This window comes from Pinus tabuliformis, chromosome 1_2, assembly GCF_031772625.1.
Source record: "Pinus tabuliformis cultivar Carrire ecotype Pingquan chromosome 1_2, CPIR1, whole genome shotgun sequence".
Classification (NCBI taxonomy): Eukaryota; Viridiplantae; Streptophyta; class Pinopsida; order Pinales; family Pinaceae; genus Pinus; species Pinus tabuliformis.
The window spans coordinates 499,110,280-499,136,968 of NC_142298.1; the positions used below are offsets into that span (position 1 = coordinate 499,110,280).

General features: G+C 39.8%; 1 protein-coding gene across 1 annotated transcript in view; it reads left to right on the forward strand.

The window, feature by feature from the left end:
- The first annotated feature begins 496 nt into the window (after window positions 1–496).
- LOC149206525 (general transcription and DNA repair factor IIH subunit TFB2-like) overlaps window positions 497–26,689 on the forward strand; it is a 486,113-nt gene continuing 459,920 nt past the window's right edge. The window contains exon 1 of the mRNA XM_089393737.1: window positions 497–961. Within this exon, the coding sequence (XP_089249863.1) occupies window positions 861–961 (101 nt within the window). The 5' untranslated portion in view covers window positions 497–860. The remainder of the gene's footprint in view (window positions 962–26,689) is intronic.

A 26,689-nucleotide genomic window follows, 5' to 3' on the forward strand; every position in this document is an offset into this window, starting at 1 on the left:
AGTCTTTTGCTTTTCAAACACCCAACTTCTTAATACCCATCTCTACCTTTTGCACCGTGAAGAGTTCAAATCAGTGTTGACCAAGGGAGGAGGGTCAACCTTGGAATCCTGTTCATAAAATTGTCTTATGTAGTTGATGGAGATTATGTTGCGTAGTCGAACCATTTAAAAACTATAATACTATTTTTTGCATCTTTCTTAATTAAAACTCCTTCCAAAATAATCTGGAGTTATTTTTCCTAGAGAAAATTAATTCTTTTCAACCATGAGATGAAACTTTTTTTTTTAACATTGACTTGTAAACTCTATAGGGAAAATATATTTTACCACTTAAACTGAATTAAAATTTTTTTATTTGAAAAATAATATTTAAAATAATTAAAAACACACATGTAAGGTTATTGAGAAAAGGGCATAATAATCCCAAGGAGACACTGAAAACCACTCAACGAACTAAATAACCGACATCATAACCAACGAACTTGCATTTCCTGAAAAATAATCAATCAACCAACCAGACATAACCAGTATCATAACAGGTGGAATGCAATGTGTTCTCCATGCATCGCAAATTTTGAAAATATACTGATAAGTCTGTAAGATACAATAGCTTACGTGATTTTCTACATCAGTGCAATGACCGTCCAACAGTTACAGTTGTATACCTCGTCATTGTTTTCGCATTAAACTTGGGACGAGGGGAGCCTCAGCCGTTTCCCATAGCAGTTATATTCATCGTGATTATTTTTGTATTAAACGTGGGATGTGAGGAGTCTCGGCCGTTTCCCGTATACAAAAGAGAAGCTAGGAACCAAAAAATACAGTTCTGGCTAATCTAATAAGCCAAAGACATATACAAAATGGCGAGAGTGGGTGTTATTTTTGGGAATTTCATGGACCTTCTTGCTGGAAACTCAGAAATGTTTTATGGCAATCAGTGTGCATGTGAAGCAATTTTCAGGTTAGCTCATTTTATATGTTCTCCTCCTGTTTATTTCTTATTAAATAATATGCATGAGGTTGTCCGTGTTTGAACTCGTTGTATACATAAGGAATTGCTTTGTGGATTGCCCTTGTTTCCCTGGCTGGTCTTCCAAACTGCATTCGTTGCCCTATGATTGAGAAAATTTAGTCTGCAAAAATTGTTTTTCACTGATGGCTTGGGTATGTATGCCACATATTTGGTCATGAGGGCCTTGCTTTCCTAATAATGTGGATTGCCTTCACTGAAAAAAAAACTCTTGTTAGAATTCCTGATCATGATGAAGGGCTTGCATAGGCAGTAGAATACTCTTCCATCTCTAACCTGTGCTGCTGGACTTACTCTACCCTGCTCCACAGTACCGCTATCGGTCATGATTGGAAGGGTTTTTTGTAGGATGATATTGCGTTCTGTGCATTAATTTCTACCTCTTACATCCTCTCCTTTAATGCTTTATGTTCCTAGAAGATATACGCTATGGTGCTATTAGTGTTTCCCCCATATTGGCATGAAGATTTGCTATTTCATAGTTTCATTGGTTGGATGTCTGCCGTTGAATCTGACATAAGAAGCCTAGGTTGTGCACACGGTGTCTCGACTTTGTCAACTTGTGTTATAGCATCTGAATTCATAGAATATTAAAAAATTTCTCTTTCTAGATATTGATAAAAACGTCTCAAAATCCTTTTGTTAAACCCCCTCCCAATACATCTTTTAGTTAAGAAAAACCCTATTTCTAAAGATATCTCCTCAGAAGCCTAGGTTGTGAACACATTGTCACATGGAATGTCAAAGAATTCCTCTCACTAGATATTGATAAAATCCTCCCAAAATCCTTTTGTTGAACCCCCTCCCAATACATCTTTCTAATAAAAATAATTCCCTATTCTAATAAATATCTCCTCTTTTTATATCTATAAACCTCTCCTAGCCCATATACTCAGCATTTCTACCAATACCTACAATATATTGACTCTATTATTCATAGTTTTAAAACCCCCTTTAAAAATCAATGTGGTAAGATTACTTGTCAACATGTTTGAAAAAAGATCAATTTCATTTGAAATATTAATTACGGTAACCTACTGATTTTGGAACCCCATTATCTATCTCTTAATCTCAAGTTATAGATGGATTAGGGTCAGCTACTTCATCTTTACCAAATGCTTAACCTTGCAAGTTTGATACATCTATGTCTGCTTCTTTTGCTATGCAGCTTTCCAAGTAGATGTACTCTTTAAAGCAGCTCTTCATTGTGGCAATTTTGTTCTCTTGGGGTTGTATCTCCTCATGGTGCTTAATAAACTAGGAGCCATTCTCCCTTATAGTTAAATTGGCCATTGGAGCTAAGTTCTTGGATTTGAAGAATTTCCCTACTTTTCCCTTTGGTGAATTAGTGGAGCTACATGAGTAGGTATCTAGCTGTGGCTTTATACAATTTTCTCACCTTTCTTCATGTGATTAGGTTGTAAATTCTTCTTTGATTGTGACATTGGGTTCAGTAGATTACTTGTGTAAATAATATACCCACCTTCCTGATGGCTGAGATTAAATATTTGAATGATCCCTCTACTTAGTCTCAATTTAGATGTCGTTCTATAGGTACATGCTTGTTTATTATTACAAATTGTTGAATTGTAAGGACCCATCAATTTTAGACTTTACAAAACTTGGAGTCGCAATTCTAAACTCTTTGTTTTCTTATGACTAAACCTATTTTGAATGCCCACTCACTCTAAGAAAGTCAATTTTGTTAGTCATTGATTGTGGAGGGCTTCTCTTAGTTATCATCTTATTGTTCCTCCTCAAACATGTCCTTCGGGTTACCAAGGTCTTTCAAGCATTTTTCTTTTCTAAATTGAAATTCTTATAAACTAGATTGACATTAGCTTTGGAAATAGTTACCCATTATCTTTCACTCGAGGAAGTTTATATCTACAATCTCAACAATTCATGGCCATTTTATGCATTGTTGACTTCAACAATTTGCTATTTCAAAATTCACTAAGTGATTGTGTTAATTTTAGGTATGTTCTATGCTGAGAGCAATTTACTTCAAATTTTCATTTAGCTCAATATCAATTCCAGATTAGCAATCACATCAGCATGATAGTAAAGTGTAGATAGAACATTAAACATAAACATCAGAAAACAAGCCAAGACAAGAGGACACAAGATGTGACGCTGGCCAGGGACAAACCCCAATGTGGGGAAACCCTTGATCAATTCTTCTTACATTCTTCAATAGTTCAGCAGAGAGAGAGATAGTACATATACATCAGAAGTCAACATTATGACTTGTCAAAATTGTCAGGCCAGGCAGTAACTCCACCAAATCAATTCATATCTTATTCCTTTAGGTTGATCTTTATTATATACATGAGGGAGAGACTGTTCACTTCATCTCTCGATGACTGTTCATATTTCTTATTATTTATTTACATCAATTACATTTATTCACCCAATCCTCATGATTAGGTGTCAACATTCCTCCCCTTAATCTGAAGGGATGTTGGTGAGTCCAAGCATCATTCTGAATCGTTCAAGCTTTTCTCTTCCAAGCGCTTTGGTGAAGATGTTTGCAATTTGCTCATTAGTGGAACAATGACGGAGATGGATTGTTTTGGCCTCAACATGATGTCGAATCAGATCATATTTAGTATTGATGTGCTTTGTTCGATCATGGAACTTTGGATTCTTGACCAACTTTATTGCAGAGGTATTGTCAATCATGAGTGGAGTTGATTGTACTTGTTTGGCCTGCAAATCTTCAATAATTTTCCTGAGCCACACAATTTCTTTTGTAGCCTCAGCAATTGCCACATATTCTGCTTCTGTTATGGAATCTGCTGGAACTGATTGTTTGCGTGATCTCCAGGAGATAGCTCTTGATCCAAGACTCATAGCATATCCTGAAGTAGATACCCCAGTTTATTTGTCTCCATCAAAGTCTGAATCAGAGTATCCAATCAAATTGAAGTCGTCCACCTTTGTATACTTGATTCTAAAGTCTTGAGTTCTCTTCAAGTACCTTAGAACTCTTTTTGCAGTAGACAAATGTCCTTCACAAGGCTTTTGCATAAACCTGGAGATGATTCCAACAACAAACGAAATGTCTGGTTTTGTAGTAGTTAGTTAGTTGAGACTTCCTACAAGCTGTCTATACTTTGTTGCATCCTCAAATTCTTTTCCTTCAATAGATGTGAGCTTTAAATTTTGTTCCGTTGGAGTAGTAAGAGGATTGCATTCTGTCATACCAAACCTGTTCAACAGATCTCCAATGTACTTCTTTTGAGAAAGAAATATGGACTTTGGATGTTGAGTTACTTCAATACCAAGATAGTAATGAGCATAGCCCAAATCAGTCATTTCAAAACTTTTCCCCAATTCCTTCTTTATGGATGCAATGTAGCTTTCATTATTCCCTGTCATCAAAAGATCATCTACATATACCACAAGATATACAACTGTTTTGCCGACTTTCTTGACAAATAAAGTTGCATCATCAAGATCATAATGTTTGAAATTGAGTTTCAGAAGATGCTCAGTTAGTTTTTCATACCAGGCTCGCGATGCTTGTTTGAGGCCATACAAGTATTTCACAAGTTTGCATACTTTATGTTCATGTCCTTTCATAGCAAATCCTTTAGGTTGGGACATAAAAAAATCATCTTTTAGATCTCCATTCAAGAAAGCAGTTTTTACATCCATTTGATGGACTTTCCAACCGTTCTGAGCTGCTAGGGCAAAGAGTGTCCGGATGGTATCCCATTTTGCTGTGGGGGCAAAAGTCTCCTCATAATCGACCCCTTCCTTCTATGCAAAACCTTTTGCCACAAGCCTGGCTTTGTGCTTGTCAAGTGAGCCACCAGCTTTATACTTGTTTTTGTAGACACACTTGCAACCAATTGGTCTGGTTCCTAATGGAGGATCAACCAGCTTCCAAGTGCCATTCTTTATGAGGGCATCATACTCCTTTTGCATCGCTTATTTCCATTCATCATGAGAAGCAACTTCTTTGAAGGAAGTTGGTTCAAAATCTGTAGACAAGTTGAATTCACAATCATAAGAAACATCCATATCAACAGGTGAATTAGAGTCGTCTACATCACCTCCATTTTGTCGGTTTGAATTTCTAGTTCTTGTCTTTCCAACCTCATCAGGATGAACACTTTCAAGTGTCTTTGTCAGCCACTTTGGGGGACCTTTCTCAGATGTTCCAAGCTGCTCCGTTGATTGAGTTGGGACTGAATCAAGATTGAGTCTCCCAATTCTATCAATCACATCACTTAAAGCATTATCCGTTGTTGGAGTTTCATGCGGGGGAGAGAGTTCTTCAGAAGAAGATTCCACATGTTGATCTAGTATAGGAATCTCCCCTTCAAGATGTGGAATTTGATTATCAAATTCTTGAAATGATTTTGCATTTGCGAATCTATCCAAGCGATCAAGTTGCCGCTCAACAACATTGTCAGTTTTGGATGATTCAAGAAAGATTACATCTCTAGATACAACAAACTTTTTATTGACTTCATCATAGAGATGGTATGCTTTGGAGGTGTTTGAATATCCCAGGAAGATACACTTACGACTTCTTGCACCAAGTTTGTTTCTATGTACCTTTGGTATCAAGGCATAATAGGTGGAACCAAAGACCCTGAGATGCTTTACCGAAGGAATGTGCCCATGCCACATTTCATATGGAGTCTTGTTTCTAATAGCATTAGATGGACATCTATTCTTTATATATGCAGCACATAGAACAACATCAACCCAAAACATTATTTTTACATTTATGAAGAAGAGCATGGAGCGTACCATATTTAAGATTGTCCTATTCATTCTTTCAGCTACACCATTCTATTGGGGATTATAAGGCACAATTGTTTGATATTTGATCCCATGTTGGCGAAGATAGTTTTCAAATTCATTTGATGTGTATTCTTTTCCATTATCAGTGCGAATAGACCCAATATGAGACTGTGCATCATTTTCAATCCATTTATGAAAGTTCTTGAATGTTTGAAAAGCATAAGATTTGTTCTTCAATAAATAAACCCAACACATTCTAGTGTAGTCATCAATAAATGTCATCATATATTTATTTCCATTGTCATAAGGAACAAGCATTGGACCACATAAATTTGAATGAATGAGTTCAAGTTTTCTATGTGCTCTTGAATGTGAATCATGAAAAGACTGTTTGCTATGCTTTCCTAGAATGCAAGCATCACATTGCTTAAATTTCCTAGGAATTGTAGGCAAACCAGCAACACCATTTTTCTTCAACAAGCGGAGGCTGTCATAGTTCAAATGTCCAAATCTAGCATGCCATAATAAGCTTGATGGAAGTGTACCTTCTTCATAATGAGAATTGTATGAGAAATGTTGTGCACGAGCAGAGGTACCTTGCAACTTGAGAAGCCTTTCTTCTTCTATTCCCCTCATGACAAGTGAGTGGTCAGATGATTTTCTCACCCAAGCTTGCCATCAAACATATGAATGGAGTGACCTTGCTGGTGGGATGTGGAACAAGGACAACAAGTTTCTCTTCAGTTGTGGGAGATATAGAACATGATGCATAAGAAAGTCTGGAAGACCAATCAATTTGAGCCTGATTGTGCCAAGCCCTGATGGCTCGATTTTTGATTATTCTGCAAAGTATACTGCTACATCGACATTGTTAGTAAATTCTTCAAAAAAATATTTTCTATGAGTCATGTGGCAAGTTGCTCCTGAATCAAGCAACCAATCATTTTTCCAAGAAGTAAGTGAAGCATGAAATAAGTCTTCATTTACTCCAATATTACAGTGTGCCACAACATAATGAGTGGATTCAAGTGCTTTACCTTTGTCTGTGTCATTAGTTTTACCTTTGGGTTGATTTCTTTGCTGCTCAATTTTGTCCCAAGGTATTTTGCATGTAGAGGCATCATGTGATCCATTTCTTTTGCAGCATATGCAGTGAAAATCTGACTTTTCTCCTTGAGAATGTCTGCCCCCCTGCCTCTGAAATATCTTCCTCTTCCTCTTCGACTACCTCTTTCTTTGGAAGAATCTTGAGCAGGATTCTTTTCTTTATGAGCAAGGCACACAACCTCTTCAGAAGATTCAGGGGTTGTCTTCTTTCCAAAAGCTTTCTCTCTTTTAGCAATTTTTTCACAAGAGTCAAAGGTAATATCTTTGAGATTTCCATTTGCTTACAATGACTCAAGATAATTGGAGTAAGTAGGATAAAGTGCCTTGAGAAAAGCAATAAGAGGGATATCCAATTCAACCTTAGTGGCTTTGATACCATGTCAGGCCAGGCAGTAACTCCACCAAATCAATTCATATCTTATTCCTTCAGGTTGGTCTTTATTATATACATGAGGGAGAGATTGTTCACTTCATCTCTTGATGAGATCTTCTATAAGAAGATGACACATGAGGTAGCAGATTTGAACTCAGGTGAAGGAATACTGCTTCAACTGATTCTCCAAGGTGATTCCATCACCATGTTGCACCCATCACTGTGCTGCATCCAACACCACGATGCACCCATAATTGTGTTGCATCCATCCAAGCTGCATCCAACACCATGCTGGTTGCTCTAGTAATTCTAGTTGTAGCTTCTAACTCCCTTGATTGTGATGAATGGTTGATCTGAACAAACTCCAAACAATCATAAGACAACAGCCCCAAGGTAGTCTTACCTATGGTGTTATGGCCTGCGGCCTAGCACATAGCAACGTTGAAGAGAGTGTCTTCAAAACGTCACCAATGCATGTGATATTGTTTCCTCTCATTGCACACAAACCATGCGGGAGCATATATATATATATATATATCTAGACCTTTTATGATATCACTGATATACATATTAATATTGCAAGGAGGCAGATCCATATACTGTGAGATATAGCTTTATACACAGAAATGCTGAGATTGATATCACAGAAATTGTGAGTATGTCAAGAATGAATCTAACCCAGAATTCATATTAATACAATGCCTCTTTTCTCCTCTGTCCATCTGAGGACTATCTTGACTACGTCTTTAATCTACAGGTATGCCGAGAATGATACAATCACATGTTGAAGTTTCTAAGTTTACTTAGTTTAGAAACCCATCATGCACTTTTTCTGATTTATTCCTACCTACTTGTTATTTACAAAGAAAATACTGAAAATAAACACCAGTGCATGCTCAACATATTACAGATCAGCAACTAAAAGAAACGAAAACGAACACACCACATGACACCATTATTTTTGGACCAATGTCCCCAGAAAAACCCAATGCGGGAAAATCGGTGCAGCTATTTGAGGGTTTTCTTATTCAGCAATATCAGAGTACAATCTGGGTGCTGAAACTGGCCTACCCAATAGAGAATTTCCTTAGCAACTATACCTCACAGTTTGAGAGAAATCTCCTGGATGAAACCCGGAAAATCCTTCTGGCAGCTCCTTAGCACAAAACTCTGCAACCCCAGCGTCTACCCAAACTAGACTGCGTCAGCCCCTCTCTGTCTCATGCTGGCTCTGCGTCAGCCTTTCTTGGCCTGCGTCAGACCCAGGAGGCCCTACGTCAGCTCTGGGAGCCTCTGCGTCAGCTGCACTGGCCCCTCTGGTGCTCTACGCAACACTTGGCTATCTCTGTGTGAACCCTTGCTAGCACTACGTCACCCTCCTTGGCTGTTGCGCTGCTCTCCTAGCACAGTCTCTGCCTTCTTTGTAGCTGGTGCATTTTATGGAGGCTCAGGGATTTTAATATTTTATCCTTCACTGAGGAACCCATTGAGCCTTTTTGTCTTTTCCAACTGTCTTCGGTAATTGCTCTTTCACTCTTGCTTGGGCTTTGTTTTCACCTCACCTCTAATCCCATGTTAATTTTAGGTATGTTCTATGCTGAGAGAAATTTACTTCAATTTTTCATTTAGCTCAATATCAATTCCAGATTAGCAATCACATCAACATGATAGTAAAATGTAGATAGAACATTAAACATAAACATCAAAAAACAGGCCAAGACAAGAGGACACAAGATGTGGCGCCAGCCAGGGACAAACCCCAATGTGGGGAAACCCTTGATAAATTCTTCTTATATTCTTCAATAGTTCAGGCTTCAGCAAAGAGAGAGATAGTACATATACATTGGAAGTCAACATTTTGACTTGTCAAAATAAGAGCAAAGATCTTCTCTAAGAAGATGACACATGAGGTAGCAGATCTGAACTCAGGTGAAGGCATACTACTTCAACTGATTCTCCAAGGTGATTCCATCACCATGCTGCACCCATCACTGTGCTGCATCTATCCAAGCTACATCCAACACCATGTTGCACCCATCACTGTGCTGCATCCATCAAAGTTGCGTCCAACACCATGCTACACCCATCACTGTGCTGCATCCATCCAAGCTGCATTCAACACCATGCTGGCTGCTCTAGTAATTCTGGTTGCAACTTCAAACTCCCTTGACTGTGATGAATGGATGATCTGAACAAAGTCCAAACAATCCTAAGACAACATCCCCAAGGTAGTCCTAGCACATAGCAACGCTGAAGAGAGTGTCTTCAAAACATCACCAATGCATGTGATACTGTTTCCTCTCATTGCACGCAAATCATCAGGGAGTGCACACACACACACACATATATACCGAGATTTGTTGTGATATCACTGATATACATATTAATATTGCAAGGAGGCAGATCCATATACTGTGAGATAAAGCTCTATACACAGAAATGTTGAGATTGATATCACAGAAATTGTGACTATGTCAAGAATGAATCTAACCCAGAATTCATATTAATACAGTGCCTCTTTTCTGCTCCATCCATCTGAGGACTATCTTGACTACGTCTTTAATTTACAGGTATGCCGAGAATGATACAAGCACAAACCTCCTTGCGTCCTTCTGTCATGTGTTGATCACCATGAGACTAACCTGGGTACCCATCCGAGGTAGCAGTCAAACCCTGAATAGAAACCTCTCTGTGGTGCGGATCTGGGTCTTCCTTTTGCTGCGTTTGAGGGTCTCTTGAGATGAGTAGACCTCTCCTTAGGACAACGGATTGAGGACCCTTTGAACAACATATAAGATCCAAATCTAGCACTGTGGTTAGTGCTTGTACTGATTGCAATTAGGCCACATAAAAACCCTCCTTAAATTGCAGCCTAGTCTCTTCAAAGATAGCGGATAGAAGACTGTGTCTAGGGCACCAGCTTGTGACACTTGATAAGACTGCGGTTAGGGCTTGTCAAGGCCCCCTCTTTACAGCGAATACATGCCTCCTTTTGCTGCCTATGAAACCCTCACTGACTGTATTCTAGGTGACAAGAACAATGGCATTAAACCTGCGTTTAGGTCACTTCCTAGCTGTGTTAGAGTCTAGGGCATCCTTCCATGACAGTGTTTAGCCTTCATGACTGCGTATTAGATTTAGGGCATCATAGAGCTTAGAGCACTCCCTCTAGATCTCTCCTTCATCAAACCCAAAACAGAATGAAGAGAGAGATCACAAGAATGAGTGTGTCCAAATGACTTGAGGACCTCTTCTATTTATACTAAAACGTGGAGGACAAGAGGGGGTAATTTGGTTGCTGGCCGACCTTGACAAATTGTCACATAACACAAATAAGTTCATATCTCCATGAATACATATCGGAATCGGATGATCTTTAGATCAATCCTACACATCTCGACAAAAGGAATCCAAGAAAAATATCAGCTGCCATAAGTAAGTAGACCCACATGGAGTTTGGCTGTAGTTTCCAATTTTAACAAATTATCATTAACAACTTGTCTTTGTAAATTTAAAATCAATCAACAATGTGGGAATGGGTCTTAACCACCTTTCTCACCTCCCATATTATTTATGATGAAACATTGTATTATGATTTTCTAATCCTTTATTTTTCATTCACATTAATCTTGTCAAGTATTAAGATAGCCATGGTCTGTGCTAATTCTAAGTAGGTTGAGTCCAAATAGAAAGAAGATAGTTGGTCATATGTGCATAGAGATCATTTTTAGCACCTTGGCGAAAATGATAAGTTCCCTTGGATCATACTCATCATCTTAAAAGGTAGGAAACCATAGAGAGCATGGAATGATGGAACCAACATGGCGGTCCTCATTGCTAAATGAACCTTGTTACCCACCAAAAGTGAGTAACCCATAGGAGAAATGTTTTCTCTTCATTTGTTTGCCAACGATCCTATTATGTCCCATAGATAGCTTTACATTAGAGCTCTCCACTTATGCTCTAGTCAGTGCTCTCTCCAGTCTGGAATGCTTTTTGAAGGAAGGTGGATCATTTATCAATAGATACATTAACCATTTTTATAATCATGTGCTTTCATTTAATGTTTGGGGCATACTAATGTGGATCATAGGCCAAGATGGATCGTCAACAAACCTATGGTGTCCCATAGATAGCTTTACATTAGAGCTCTCCACTTATGCTCTAGTCAGTGCTCTCTCTGATCTGGAACGATTTTTGAAGGAAGGTGGATCATTTACCAAAAGATACATCAACCATTTTTATAATCATGTGCTTCATTTAATGTTTGGGGCATACTAATGTGGATCATAGACCAAGATGGATCGTTCTCTATTCTTGATTGTACCCTTGTTTCCATTGTTCACCTGTGAGGTTATCCTTTAACCCTAGTCCAATGTGATCTTTTCTAAGGTCATTCTTTTAAAGGGGAACTAATTGAAGTAGCATATCCAAGGTACTCCATACTTACCACATTCCACGTTTCCCTCATTATCCACATCCATTCTTTTGGTTTATCGTCATTTTTCATTATGATTGGCACCCTTTATCCTCATCTTTGAGTTAGGTCTTGGAAATTTTTTGGAAGAGGTTAATGCAACTAAAAAATGATAAAAGGCATATGAAGCCACAACTAAACAAAGAAAAATGCAAAAGATGGTTGGGACTTAGTAAGCACGTGGGAAAAATCCTTGCATGAGATCTCCCCTCCACATTAGCCATAACTCAATTCTTCAACATTTCATGCTACATCTAAAAGAAACTTTTGAATATCCCAATCTCATTGAGAGAGAAACTACTACATCTTTAAGATGTATTAGAAATCATAAGCCAAGCTTGGTCTCCTAAGTTATGCACGAAAGAAAGATAATTGTTAAAGTAAAAGGTGCACCAGAGAGGTGGAAAAAGCAAGCCAAGGAAATGGGTAGCTCATGTCAACATGTTTGCTCCCACTTCTCATTACAGTACTTAGAGATGTTGGACCCCCTCTAGTTCGTACCATAGCTATGTCCATCTTCCCTGGAGTCTTTTCCATTCCATCACCATTATTAAGACATGCACATATGGATTGATGGGTTTAGCTATGACATATCCTTCTCTTGGTGGGTGGAAGCACCTAATAGGGCTAGAGGTATAACCTATAACCATCTGTAACAAGTGTGGCATCTTGCCTATAAATCCTAAGTTAGAAAGACACTAGTATGCAAGGTTTGTGAACTATTTTTGTGCTTTTAACATTGAATATGGCTCACTACGATACTTTAATGGTTTTTGTCCTTGATGATGTTGATCTCACTTTATCTTGAGGGCATGTTCCAGGTGGTTCATCACTCATGCATTGACTACATCTCCATATGCTTAAGTTTGGTACCGGGAAGCCAAGGAGTTAGGTTGTTTGATGATGTATTCAAATGGATCCATGATCCCCGTAGCCTAGCCTTGACCTTGTTCGATGGATGTTGCCTTGTTCCAAAGCCCAGACGAGGATGGTTATCACTAAGATGACTTAGGAGGGTTAGTACTTCATGCCCATGTGCCAAATATTTGCTTTTAGCATGCCACATCATACCTGCGTGCCTATTTGATGGATGTTTCCTTATTCCAGAGCCTAGATGAGGATGTTTATCACTAAGATGACTTGGGAGAGCTAGTGTTTCATGCCCATGTGCCAATGCTTTCCTTAGAGCATCCCATGTCATCCTCACATGTAATATCTCATTTATTAATTTTGATAATTTTCTTAGGATTTTTCATAAGAACAATATTGCCATAAATTTAATAAACAAATTTCATAGATTGAACCTAAAAATAATTGCAAACAAGGAAATATAAATCAATGCATGCAAGAAATCTTAGTTTTATTTATATATTAATACAATGTTCCACCAAGTCTCCGGGACGGGGAGACGCGGGTGCGGGGAGACGCACAAAGGGGACGTGTGGGAGAACCCTGAAATTTTAGGGAAATTTAGGGGAGACGGGGAGACGTCGAGGTATATCTAATATAATTTTTAATTATATATATTATAAATTTATATATATGTATATAATTTTGAAATTTTCATGTTCATATTCATTGTTCAATAATGCTAATTCATCAAGATTCAATACCATAAGATTCAATAATAAAATTCAATATGAAATTCAAATATTCAAATACAATGTACATTGATCCATTTCAATTATCATTCATCAATCATCATTCTATAATTTACATTGAAAACCAAAATAATAACTGAAACTAACATATATTCCAAACAGTTGTTTCTATATGATTAAATCAAAAAGTTATAAATAAATTAACTTCTAATATATCTGACCAACCTCCGCTATTTCGCTTTGGTTTTCACTAAAAGAATGACGATAGATGAACCACATACCTGTAATCTTACAATGCTCTTAATTTGTTCACGGTCTAGAGGTTGGAAAACAATATACTCATCAATGTGATTCATGAACTCAGGGTGGAATGTCGTTTGAGCCACTTCCATAACCCTGTTCTTAATTCTCTCATACAGTTCCTCTTTTGAGCCAGGTTCATCATCAAGCCTACTTAGAATGTACTGAGAACCAATGTTTGAAGTCATAATAATGACAGTGTTGGTGAAGCTTACAGTTCGACCCTGAGAATCAGTTACCCTTCCGTCATCTAAAATCTGAAGTAGAATATTGAAGGCATCTGTATGTGCCTTCTCAATTTCATCAAACAGAATAACTGCATAAGGCCTTCTACGTATAGACTCAGTCAACTGTCCCCCTTCTTCATAACCCACATACCCTGGTGGTGCTCCAATCAGCCTTGAAACTGCATGCTTCTCCATGTATTCACTCATGTCAATCCTCACTAGAGCTTCATCAGTATTAAATAAATAGGATGCAAGAGCCTTAGCTAATTCTGTTTTGCCAACACCTGTTGGGCAACGACTGCTAAGTGCTAACAGCAAGCCGCTGCGTGGAGAAGAGTGAGGATGTGCTGAAGCTCTCGTGGGCGCAGTGAGAGCAGATGGAAGAAAAAAATGCGTTGAGGTAAGAGCATAATGAATGGCGGCAGAATGAAAACTTGAAAAGTGGAGTTAACCCTAACTTGTTCATGTAATTTTTTATTTGTAATTGTTAATTTAGTTTATTTTTATTTTTTATGTTTTTTTCATAAATTAATTTTCATTTTTTTTAATTTTTTTTTTGGTTTATAAAGGGTAATTAGACAAAAATGAAGGGGGGACGCCCAGAAGAACCCCATTTTCGGGGGGACGCCCAGAAGAACCCCATTTTTGGGGGGGACGCCCAGAAGTACCCCTTTCGGGGAGTCGAGTCTCCCACATTGGGGAAACGCACCCCCTTGCGTCTCCCCGAGTCTCCCCAAAAGGGGGACGTGGGGAAACGCATCCCCGAGAGTCTCCCCGTCCTGGGTGCGTGGGGTGCGAGGGGTGCACGCACCCCACCCTGGGGGACGCGTCCCCGTGGAACACTGTATTAATATGCAAACTAATTTTACAAATATGGAGGATAGTTGAGATGGGATACTCCAACTGAATCTGGCCTCAGGATATATCTGTTGCAATACTGGATCCAACCTCCCATGGTAGAATTGCAGCCAATAAGCGCTCTTGTGAATTCTAAATGAATTCACCAAGGGATGGGTTTTCGTCCACTCTCACCAAATCACCTAAGGGTTTATGTCTTGGGGCTATTGAAGCAGAGAACTTGGTTCTCTATCTGCTGCAACACTGGATCTAACCTCCCATAGTAGAATTGCTACCAATAAGTTCTTTTCTGAATTCTGAATGAATTCACCAAGGGATGGGTTTTCATCCACTCTCCCCAAATCACCTAAGGGTTTATGTCCTAGGGCTATTGAAGCAGAGAACTTGGTTCTTCAACCCTCAACAAAGACAAATACATAAATCCAAGATGTCCTAAATGATCTCATCCTCCTCCTTTTAAAGGCTCAATAAATAGATTTCCAATCTTTTAAAAGTATTTTGTTTTGATTATTTTATTATTATTTTAGAGTGACTTTTAATTTAATGTAATTTTACTTAAGTCACTTATGGCCTTTTTCCTTCAATTAATCATTTTCCCCTTTTATTTAATTAAGTGACTAATTAAAGTCACTTTTAATCTGGAAAAATGGTAAATTGCTCACCATATTTTCTCTTGCTGTTGGAAGTCACTCCTCGTCATCCCATCCTATAGATCTTCTTGTTCTAGTTCCAACGAGCTATTATACTAAGGTGTTCCATCAAATATTTCTCTTAGAATGCTACTTTAAACTTAATTAAGTTAAACTCAATAACAACCTTGTTTTACAGGAATTATCAGAATACAACAAAACCAAAAGCAAGTTGTGTGGAACTGGCCAATGATGGAATATGCCAAGTGAACACCATAAGGCCCTATAAAACTCCTCAAACCCCTTCGGTACCTCTAATGATGTAATCCTACACATGTGACCTGGCCATCATGTACGCTAAAAATCCATCCTAGTTGTATTATAGAGGAAGCTAAAAATGGGGACATTACAAGTCCTCTCTCCCCAAGGTTGATTGCCCTTAAGCAATTTGTATCTGTCCATAGTAGAGGTATTTGCACACTGATACCAGGATCCCATATGAACCATTGGGTCACATCATGCCTCCATGCTAAGAAGACATGAATGGTTCTTGTTGCCACACAATCTAGCAGGGCCCTAAGAGGGCAACCTATGGGACAAGTACTAGACCAAGTAACAACAATGGCACAAAGACCCACTGTCACCTCAGTCAATGTCCCTTGCTCTTTATGGACTTTCACCGATGGGAGGAGTCCCAGTAAGAGGAAATCACTAATATGAGATATCTCAATGACTATATAGAGAGTGATTTCACAAGGCCCATTCAAGGAGAGGCTCAATTGAGGCTTAATGCTTCTAAGAAGCAAAAGGCTCTCCAAGAGAGACCTAGGATGGAGGTCAAGACCTAGGGTTTGAAATTTTCAATGAGGATAGGTATGCCTAGAATCAAGATTCCAAAAATGAAATAAGACCTCAAAGGAAGCTAGCGAAATGATTTGATGCTTCAAATAGGCTTTTCGCTCCTTTCAGGGACCTAGAAAGAGCTTACACTAGACCTAGGATTTTAGAGATAACATGGGAAGATATTCCTCTAAAGTATTCACTAGGTCAAGGTAAGGCAAGGGAAAAGGGTCTCTTAAGATTTATTCCACCAAATGCAAGGCTTATATGAACCTTAAGTAGGCCACCTTATCCAAGGAAAACAAACTAGGCTACCCTTCTAGGGCACAAAGATTTATGGAGAATTCACCGTGGGAACTCAACCAAAATTTCAGATCATCAAGAGAAGATATGAAGGAAGAGTTCTATCCAAATGGAAATTCAAAATTCCCACTCCAATAGAATTCACAAGATGCTCCAACTAGTCGTCCTATGGAGGGGCAAAAATTTTTGGGAGAGGAAAAGAGATGGGAAAGAAGGGTGATCACCAATTTTTCTTGGACCAATGCCTAATCCTTGGGCTATGGAGTCTAAGATGATTCAGGATTTGCCAAAACGTCTATAAGGAGGCTAAAGAATGGATTCCCTAGCAACCAAGCTTTAACATTTACCCACCCAAGATCTATGGATTTTCATGGAAGAAAAACAAAGTTCATCCACTAGGAACATTCATCTATTTCCATGCAATGAGTAACATATGCAATTGCCAACCAAAATAGCCTTTACAATGATATTCAATAAACTAGGGCACAATAACATTCACTAGTTGAAACAATTCCATACATTAGACATTACTCAAGAGAAAATATTCAACATTAAGTACTTACAAGATGACAATGAGATATATCCAACCATAGAAAAAGAAGTAGCTCCAAGAAAGATCAAAATTTTAGCTTCCAAAGATATCAAAATGCATCAAAGAGTTTGCAATTAGTCCAAGAGAAAGGTGCAAATGTATTTTGCAAGAGAAATCTAAGTGATGATGATGCTTTCTCACAATGAGAGCTAGTTCTATTTATATGAGACCTTTAGAGGTCGAATTCCTATTCTAAAGCCCTTAACATTATTTTAATGTGCAAAAATAAGGCCTTGGTGACAAGCCCACCAAGTAGCTCCAAAAATTATGAATAAACCATCCAATAGTAGGATGAAATGATGACATCATGATGAGATGAGGCCATTAGAAGGCTACGTTGAGTCCATAGATGATGCACAAGGGGATGGTCCCTTAATGTTCATGCATGTCATCATGTGGTGCTCCCAAGTGGCTTTGGGGCAAAAACCCTGGTCTCATGGGTCTTCTGGTGAAAGATAAGCCTGTAGACTGCTCCAAATGAGGGCACTGATGATGGTGCTTTCCCTCCCATGTCTCAAGGGTGAGACAAACCTCGTATGCGCCTTTTATCGATTGCCAAACCATGTGTACATTGCTAATCTGGCTGGGGGAAATGTTGGTCCAAATGCGTCATCTCGTGAATAACGTGGGGCAATGAACAAGCTACCGAAGGTGCTGAGGGTGCCCATGAGATGAGATAATGCACTATCACATGACAAATTCCCATGGCTCTCAACACATTTTTAAGTGTCAATATGATACTTTGGTGGGCTTGGGCCCTAGTTAAGTTGCCCAACCCATGATGAAACGACCTGCCAATTATGTATAAGATCCAATGTGTCTCCTAACCATCAGGTACAATAATTCATTTGTGCATCTAAGTGAACCAAGCTTGTTAATCAAGGTCACAAATGAGACTTCATAATGTGTTTCCATTCCAAATTTGGGTCTTTGAGCATGTAATAGTGTTACCTCCCTAGTTAGGAGTGGTTAATAAACAACCCTATTAGGTGTACAAATGAGACTTCATAATGGGTTTCCATTCCAAATTTGGGGCTTTGTGCATGTAATAATGTTACCTCCCTAGGTAGGAGTGGCTAATAAGTAGCCCTGTTAGGTGTTCCCAACCCCTAAAGGGAAATACATGTCCAAGGTATGTCCTTCAAGTGATGGGGGTCATGTGGATAATGATGAGGCGGATTGGGACACAGGTGTTTGATGGCCAAATGCTATGGATTCAAGGGTGGTAATAATGAGGGATGTCCACATATTTGAGAGTATAGATGTAGGAGGGAGAAATCATGATACATGAGTTACCCCTTCCTTTGTTTTTCTACCCTTCTTCAATTGCCTTTTTCCTTTCCTTGAATTTTCTTTTATTATACTGCTCGGGGCTCTAGGAGATGATAGCATGTTATGTATGATATAAGCAATGATTACCCCCTTAAAGTGGGGCAGATCATCGCCCACCAGGGATTGGGACATGCATGGGTTCCTTAATGATGCGGGGGAGCACTCATGGGGCCATAGGAATCGGGGTGATGGCCATAATGAAGGGATAGAGCTCATGTTTGGATCCCTTTTTCTAGTTGCATCAACCTCTAGGGAAACATTCTAGGCGTGACCTAGACACGTGGCAAAGGGGAGGGGGAGTACTAGAGTCTTGTGGACACAGTGGTCATGTGGACCTAGAGATGGAAGATGATGAAACAGGGCATGTAATGTGCAGAGGGGAGTGAAAAATATGAAAGGGGAAAACATGATCATGCTAACAAAATCAGGTTCCCTAAGTAGTACCCATCCTGAAGCTATAAGCCAATAGGGGAGGTCCCACAAGACTAGGGTTAAGGATTAACCCCCCATTTAAGGTGAGGGAACAAGACTATAGTCAAAACCCTTCCTTCTTCCAAGTCACCCAATAATCCATAACCAATGTGCCTAAGGAAAAACGAGCATAAGCACCCCATTGCACAATGAAAAGCATACCTTTAGGATTGGATGACCCACCTTAAATCATATGCTCTTGACAAATGGGCGAGGGGACATGACTGGCTCAGGGAGCGAAGATTAACTGGCACAATATATCAGCTACACTAGTGGTTTTCAGGGGCTGCTGATTGTTGGCTGAAGACAAATATAAGAGAAAAAATCTCCTATGGTGTCACTCACTGATGGTGGGAAATATCTGGCTCCAACTAGGACATGAGCTCTTTGTAGAGTGCACGAACCATGTACTCGAACGAGAGGTCATGAAAACACCAGCAATGCTCTGGGACAATAGACTTGTATTCTTGCACATCACAAACAATGTTGGAAGCATCTATCCGAGGCGTACTTTTATCGCCCATGTTTTCATCAAATAATAAAAACCATACAATAAAATAAAATCTATTCTAAGATGCAAGTTTAATCTAAATGCATCTATTATAGTATGCGAACATGATATGGTGATGTTAGCTATGCAAAAATCAATATGTAATGCAACCTACTCTAACATGTATTTGATACAAATGTCAAGTGTCCAGGAAAGGGGGTGATATGACTTGCTTTGATTAGATTAGGCCAAGGCTTGTCATCAAGTCTAGCACTGTAATAGTGTCCATCACCAACCTTACCATGGATCTTGATGGGCACAGGTTTTTTATCTACCAACACTACCTCCCCAACCTTAAATTCCTTCCTAGGTTTTTTTACCCAATTTTTCTTATGCTTGTGTTCTTTGGAGTTAGGTCTTTCTAGGATGCGAACCTCTTGGGAAGGAAGGATGGGTCTAGGATCCTTAGATTTAGGCAACCTATCAGGATAAGGAAGAAGGTTGAGTTCCTCGACATGAAGTGGGAAATTGGAGCTCCTTGTAAAGAATGAACGGGATCCCTCTTTTGGGAAATTGGTCTTCGATCCCTCGAGGACCAATTTCCCAAAAGAAGTTTTCTACATGTGTTTCAGTATTTTGATCAATACTTCCTCTAAACCTTGGTAGCCATTCATGGTACTTCTCAAGTAAAGTGTGGGGCATCATGAATTCCCCTAATGTCTAGAGGATTGAAAGATGCCACATTCCATCTTTTAGGCTTAGGGACTTGGGTTTGATTTTGATTTTGGTTAGTGTTGGTATTCATGTTAGGAAAAAGGTGTCTCTCAACAATGGGAGAATGCTCTCGTTGAGTAGCTCTAGTTATAGGAGCTATGTTTTCTTCAATATTGTCACAACCAAGCAATTTGGGAGTCGCCATAAGAGGATCTATGATGTTGTTGAAAGATTCACCTCTTCAAATATGGTCCAAGGAGGTAGACCTTCTTTCTCCTTGGTAATGGTGCCAAAAATGTTGCCACACAATCTAGCAGGGCCCTAGGAAGGGAACCTATGGTACAACTACTAGACCAAGTGACAACACTGGGACAAAGAGCCACTGTCACACCTCAGTCGATGTCCCCTTCTCTTTACGGAATTTAATTGGTGGGAAGAGTCTTGGCAAGAGGAAATCACTTGTAATGGATATGTCGATGACTATGTAGAGAGCTTGGTTTTAGGAATCAGTTCGATTGAACCAAAAAATGGTCAAACCGGTTGGTTAGCTCCCTAAGATATCAAAATGGCCCAACAAATCTGATTGGTTGGTTGGTTAGAATCAATTGGGTACCAAATCGACTGATTTTGGTACCAAATCGACTGATTTTGGTACCAAATCGACTGATTTTGTTACCAAATCGGCGAGTTTGGTACTTGACCAACCAATATTTGAAAAAAAACCTGTTCGTTAGGAAGCCACGTGATTGGGCATGTGGATGGGACTCCCAGGTGGTTTTTGGAGGTGTTTTTTACCCAATCATGATAGGTTCCCTTCTAAATCTGGCTCGTTAAGCTTATAAAAGGATGATGCCCAAGCTCCTATTTGCCTCTCACATTTGATTTTTAGTGTTTGTGTGCATATGAGAGCTTGGACAATTATGCGACAACATTGAGTTTTGGAGCAAAAACAACAAGTTTGGAGGTTTTTTTTCATCTTGGAGCTAGTTTGGAGTTGTTTATTGTAGTTGGAGGTGTTGATCCCAATGCAAATTTTGTAGTTGAACCAAGAGCTGAAGGAAGTCAACCAACAAGACCAAACATGACACTTGGTAACTCATTAGGGAAGCAATAGTCATGTAGCTCGGTGAACTCGTGCTTCTAGTCTTGCTAGGCATAGTGTTGTTGCTCATGCTACTACTAGTATTGCTATTGAGGCTAAAGAGGAGTTGGAGGAGTCCTCAAAATTTGAGCTAGATGATGTTTATATAGTTCCTAGTGATGATCCCATGTGTAGTAGTGGTGATGAGTTTGATGAGTGATCATGTCGATTATTGATTTGTAGTAGACAGTAGGCTAGCTGCCTAGTAGCTTGAGTTGTAGCATTGTTTTTGGACTCAAGAGGTCATTTAGAGCCTCATTGTAGCATTGTTTTTGTACTCTAGAGGCCATTTAGAGCCTCATTGGTTATGTATTTTGTCAATGATATCATTGATATGTACTATATTTGGTGCCATTTTGATATATGCACCCTTATATGGCATATGGATGAGAAGACTTTCCATATTTTGTCTCTAATGGTTTGGAATCATAGTGTCATGTCCCTTCCTAAATTATTTTGGAACAAGATTCAATTTTGTATTATGGGGCCAATTTTGGAGCTAGTGGGCCCCATTCGATTTTATTAGGAGATTAAACTTAGGAAAAGTTATGTGTGTTGTGGTTAAGCTACACATGGGGGCCACCCTCACTAGGGAAATATGCACTCCCTAGTTCGATTTGCATGGAGGTGGTTAAGTGAGGGCCCACGATGGAGGAAGAATTGGAGGGAAAAGTGCTCCACTTAATCTATATAAGGCAGCTCTCCTTATCTCATTCATCTTTTTGGTATATCAATTTTTCTTTCGTTGCTCGAGCTGCTTAGCTGAGTCACTTGCCGTTTAGCACGAATTCTTGAAGCAAAGAGCTCACCCCTTCTTTGGGAGACTTCGAGTGCCACCTTAGGAAGGTTTTCTTCATTTCTTCAGGAGGAATATCTCATTATGATTTCCAACAGTGGCATTCACTTCTAGGTGGTGCATATTACTCGAGGACGCAGTGAAGAGGAGGCCGAGTTTGTTTGTGGTGTCTTGCAGTGGAGTTTGGGTGTGAGATTTTCCAGAGGGGAGGCAAGGGAGGATTTTTGGCATTTGGGAGAGTTTGGGAACTGGTTGAGCTTGTTGCTTTGTAGTGTGACTTTCACACTACTTGGGCCAGCGCAGAGGTAACACTTGGAAGTTGGAACTCACATGGTGGGGAGAGTATGAGTCGTTGAGGCTGAGCTTTGAGGTTGGAGGTTAGAGGAAATACTTGGAGTGTTGTTTGCTTCCCTTTTATAGATTAGAGAAGGATTTCGTGGCCATTCCTTGCAGGCCATATTCTTGGAGCAGTTTGGAGGGTGTAGGCCATAGAGGAGGCCGAATTTGGGAGGTTGGATTCAGGCCAAAATGTTTCTGCGTTTTTGTGGGTTTTGGCCAATGATCTTGGGGTTGAAGTTTCATCATTTTCGAAGCACCGTAGACGGGGTTTCTCACATTTCCTTCGCAGCCAGCAGTGTAGTCACTAAGAGACAGCGCAGAGCATTAGAGGAGCAGTTATTTTTCTAGCATTGAGATTATTGTTTGACACTTGGATTTTGTCAAGCTTTCCCTTGAGGCAAGCCTAGGTGCATTTTCCATACTATTGTACTTGCTCCATTCTATTAATAAAATGGCTCAGTTGGTTCTCATTTCTGATGTGTATTGAGTATTTGTTGATTGTTTTATTTTTCTCTTTATAAATCGTATTTTATTTTGCATATCACTGTTTGTTTATATTTAGAACATTACAGTGGTATCAAAACTTAGTTTTTGGCTTAGCTGTGGGAAAATTTTTCTATGAATGAGGAGGACCAGAAAAATATTGAGTATTTGTTGATTGTTTTATTTTTCTGTGTATAAATCGTATTTTCTTTTGCATATCACTGTTTGTTTATATTTAGAACATTACAGTGGTATCAAAGCTTAGTTTTTGGCTCAGCTGTGGGAAAATTTTTCTATGAATGAGGAGGACCGGAAAAATATTACTTACAGGAGACAAAGGTACCAGAGCAGGGAAATGGAGTTGGAGATTACTCTAGACATGGAGGATCGTGGGAAGACTGCAGTAGCAACAGATATGGATGAGCCTAAGAGTAGGGAGGAGATGGCCGTCGATAGTCTCTTGAAGGCTTTGAGTGATTTGGCAAAAGGGCAGAAGGAGATGCTGGACGAGATCAAGATGCAGAACCTAGAGCGGAGCACTCACCAGGAGTTTGTAGTTGGAGAGACTTGAGGGGCCTCCCAATAGTGTGATCACCTTTCACTTGTTGCGCAGCGGCCATATTTGAGTGAGCCAACTTGAGCTAATTTACTCTATTTTATAACTTTGGCACAAGGTGAGATTGGTGGAGGAGAGTATCCATTGTTGATGGGAGAACATTTCTGGGAATGGTAGTCCATGGGGGCAGACTTTAGAGAGGCTCTGACCTTCAAAGACTTTTGCAAGCTCAAGCAGAATGAGAAGGGGAAAGGTTATGATACGCAGAACTATGAGCTGCATCGTTCTATTGGGAAAATGTATTTTCCTACATGTGATGGCACTACCAAGTGCACAACACATGCTTGGGTAGAGAAGCCGGACACATACTTCCAGCTGAACCAGATGACAGAGGTAGAGGCCATCAAGATGGCCACATTTCACCTGGAGGGAGAGGCACACGATTGGTGGTTTTGTGGTTTGTCCACTCCGGGGCATGCTAGCGTGATCTCTTTTGAGGACTTCACACAGAGAGTAGTGGAGAGTTTTGATTGGAAGGATCCAGAGGTTCACTTCAGGGAGTTGACCTAGCTCAGATAAACAGGGCATCCAAAGCATTATATCTTAGAGGATTTTAGGGTCTTATTCATGGTACCTGATTTGTCAGATGCGAGGAGGGTATACACATTTGTAGAGGGGTTGACAGAGCCATTGCGGGGACTGGTGAAGTCATGCAAACAATCTAATCTTCTGGAGGTAGTATCTTGCACTCGAGATTTGCAGGGGGCTATTCCCAAGACTAGAGCTCCATTTCCTTCACGCACTCCCTACCCTCAAAAGGGAAGTGACACTAGAGTGCCCACACTGCAGAAAGCAGCTCAAGGGCGGGGTCATTTGGATGACGAGACCAGGAAAGACCTTAGGAGGCGGAAGTTATGTTTTACATGCGAGAGCCTTGGGCACTTGCTCACCGGTGCACAGCGGGCAAGTCCCATTACATCGAGGTCTTCTTGGACAATTATCAGGAGTATGATGGGGAGTTGAAGTTTGGTGGCGGAGACAACGAGGATCCAGTAGGGAGAGGACCACCACCACCTTAGGGAGGAGCATCATTCGCACCTGCCGAGGGAGTCCTAGCTTCTTTGTGTGGGATTCCCAAATTTTTGACCATGACCATGGAAAGAGATGTTCTTATGGCTAGGGCTTGCTATATCTTGGGATTCCATCGTCAAATATGCCTCAAACTTGGAGTACCTCTTGAGCAAACTGCAACGCAGTAGTGGACCAAAATTCAAGGGCTTCAAATGGCTACAAATAAATTCGCTTGATGCCCTAGGTGACCTATTAGGGTTAGGCCTAAAGGGAGAAGAAAAGGCAAGAAAAATATTCTCTTAGGTGACCACCAATGGTTAGATCAATGCCTTGCCTTTGGGAGAGATAGAGTTAAGGTGATTTTGTGATTTGGAGAAACTTAACCCGATCAAGGAGACCTCTAGGCAACTTCGCATGGCAAATTAGGGCATTAGAGAAAATGCCATAAGATTCTATACTTCAATGTACAATAATTGATGACTCATCAAGGTGTATTCAACGAAATTAAACCTCTAAGAACATTCATTCATCATACATGGCACATGTAATATATGCAACACTTAAAAAGTGCAAAACTTCCACAATTTCGCATAAGTTAGGGCAAATTTTAGATCTAGATAGCTAAAGTCCCATAAATTATTAATGTAACAAGGTGAAGTAAAGAATAAGCATAAAGAAAAGCACTTACATGTACAATGAGTATATCCAATTATCAAATCAAGACAAATTTGAAGCTCCAAGACCAAGAGAAGAGTATCCAAACATCAAAATTCATCCTTGAAACCAAACTTGTCCTCCAAAAGGGAATGCGAAATTCTCACAAGAGCTACTAACCTAATCCAAGTGATGTTGAGAGGAATGAATGAGCCTCTCATCAATTTATATCCTCTCTAAAGAGTCTGATTTACCTAATTAGGCTTATTTAAGCCCCAAATAATTAAATAATGTGCAATAACAACATCCCTTGGTGACAAGTCCACCAAGATAGCCCAATAATACAAAAAAAACCTCTCAAGAGGGAAAAATAGTAAACATAATGAGTCGTTGGGACATTGAGAAGGCCTAGTGGAGTCCAAAGTGTGCCAAGGAGAGAGAATAGACTCCAAACATAATGGATGAGGGGTTGGCTCCTTGATATACAAGCAAGTCACATGTGGTGTCCCCAAGTGTGTGTGGGGGCACAATGATATCCTCATGGCTCTCCAGGTGGGTAAATAATGCTTATAAACTATCTATAAGGGCTAGGATGATGACGTAAGCTCTCCCTTTGCCTCTCACAGTGAGACACATCCTCATTTAGACCCTGGAACCTCTGATAAGTGTGTGGTACAAGTGCGGAGCCAACTAGGAATGGTGATCCAGGTGCATCATCCTCATCCAAAAGGTGGAACACGAGCAATCACTGAATGGTGTTGGATATTCATAAAGTCCTCTCTGCTATGGTGGAAGCCCATTGCTCTCTACGTCCACCCTACGAATGCCAATGTGACCCTATGGGGGGCTTGGGCTCTGTATATGGAGACCAAACTCCAAATGGAGACTCAATTGCAATCTTGCTTAAGATATAATGCGTCCCCTTGCCCTCTAGTACAACAAATCATTAGAATAATCAAGTATAAGAGTCTACAAATCATGGTATCAAATGGGCACTTCATGGTGGCATGCCCTTCCATAGTGGGCTTTGGCATGCACAGGTGTCTCCAAGGTCAATGAGGGGGTTAACCAAGGACCCTATTAGGTAGTTTCAACCTTTAAAGGGGGTGACATTTCCATGGCACATAGTGGTAGGTGGCATGTGATACAATGATGGGATGGAGTGAGGATCAGGGGAAGACTCCAAGCCACATGCCACGGTACAAGGGTAGCTACAATAGGGGAAGCCCAGACTTGGGTATATGAATGTAGGAGGGAGAAATCGTGGTATATGAGTACTTCGACCTTTTTTTTTCTACCTTTCTGCATATGATTTTTGCCTTTTATTGATTTTTTCTTCATAATTGTTCGAAGTTCTAGGGGATGAGTGCATGATGTGTAGGATATAGCAGTAGATACCCCCATTAAGGTGGGGTAATTCATTGCCCACTATGGATTGGGACAATCATGGGTTCCTTAATGTGGAGGGGGCTCATCTAGAGCCCATATGAGCTAGGGTGATGGCCATAGATAGTGGGTAGAGCTCATGTTTGGATTTTGCC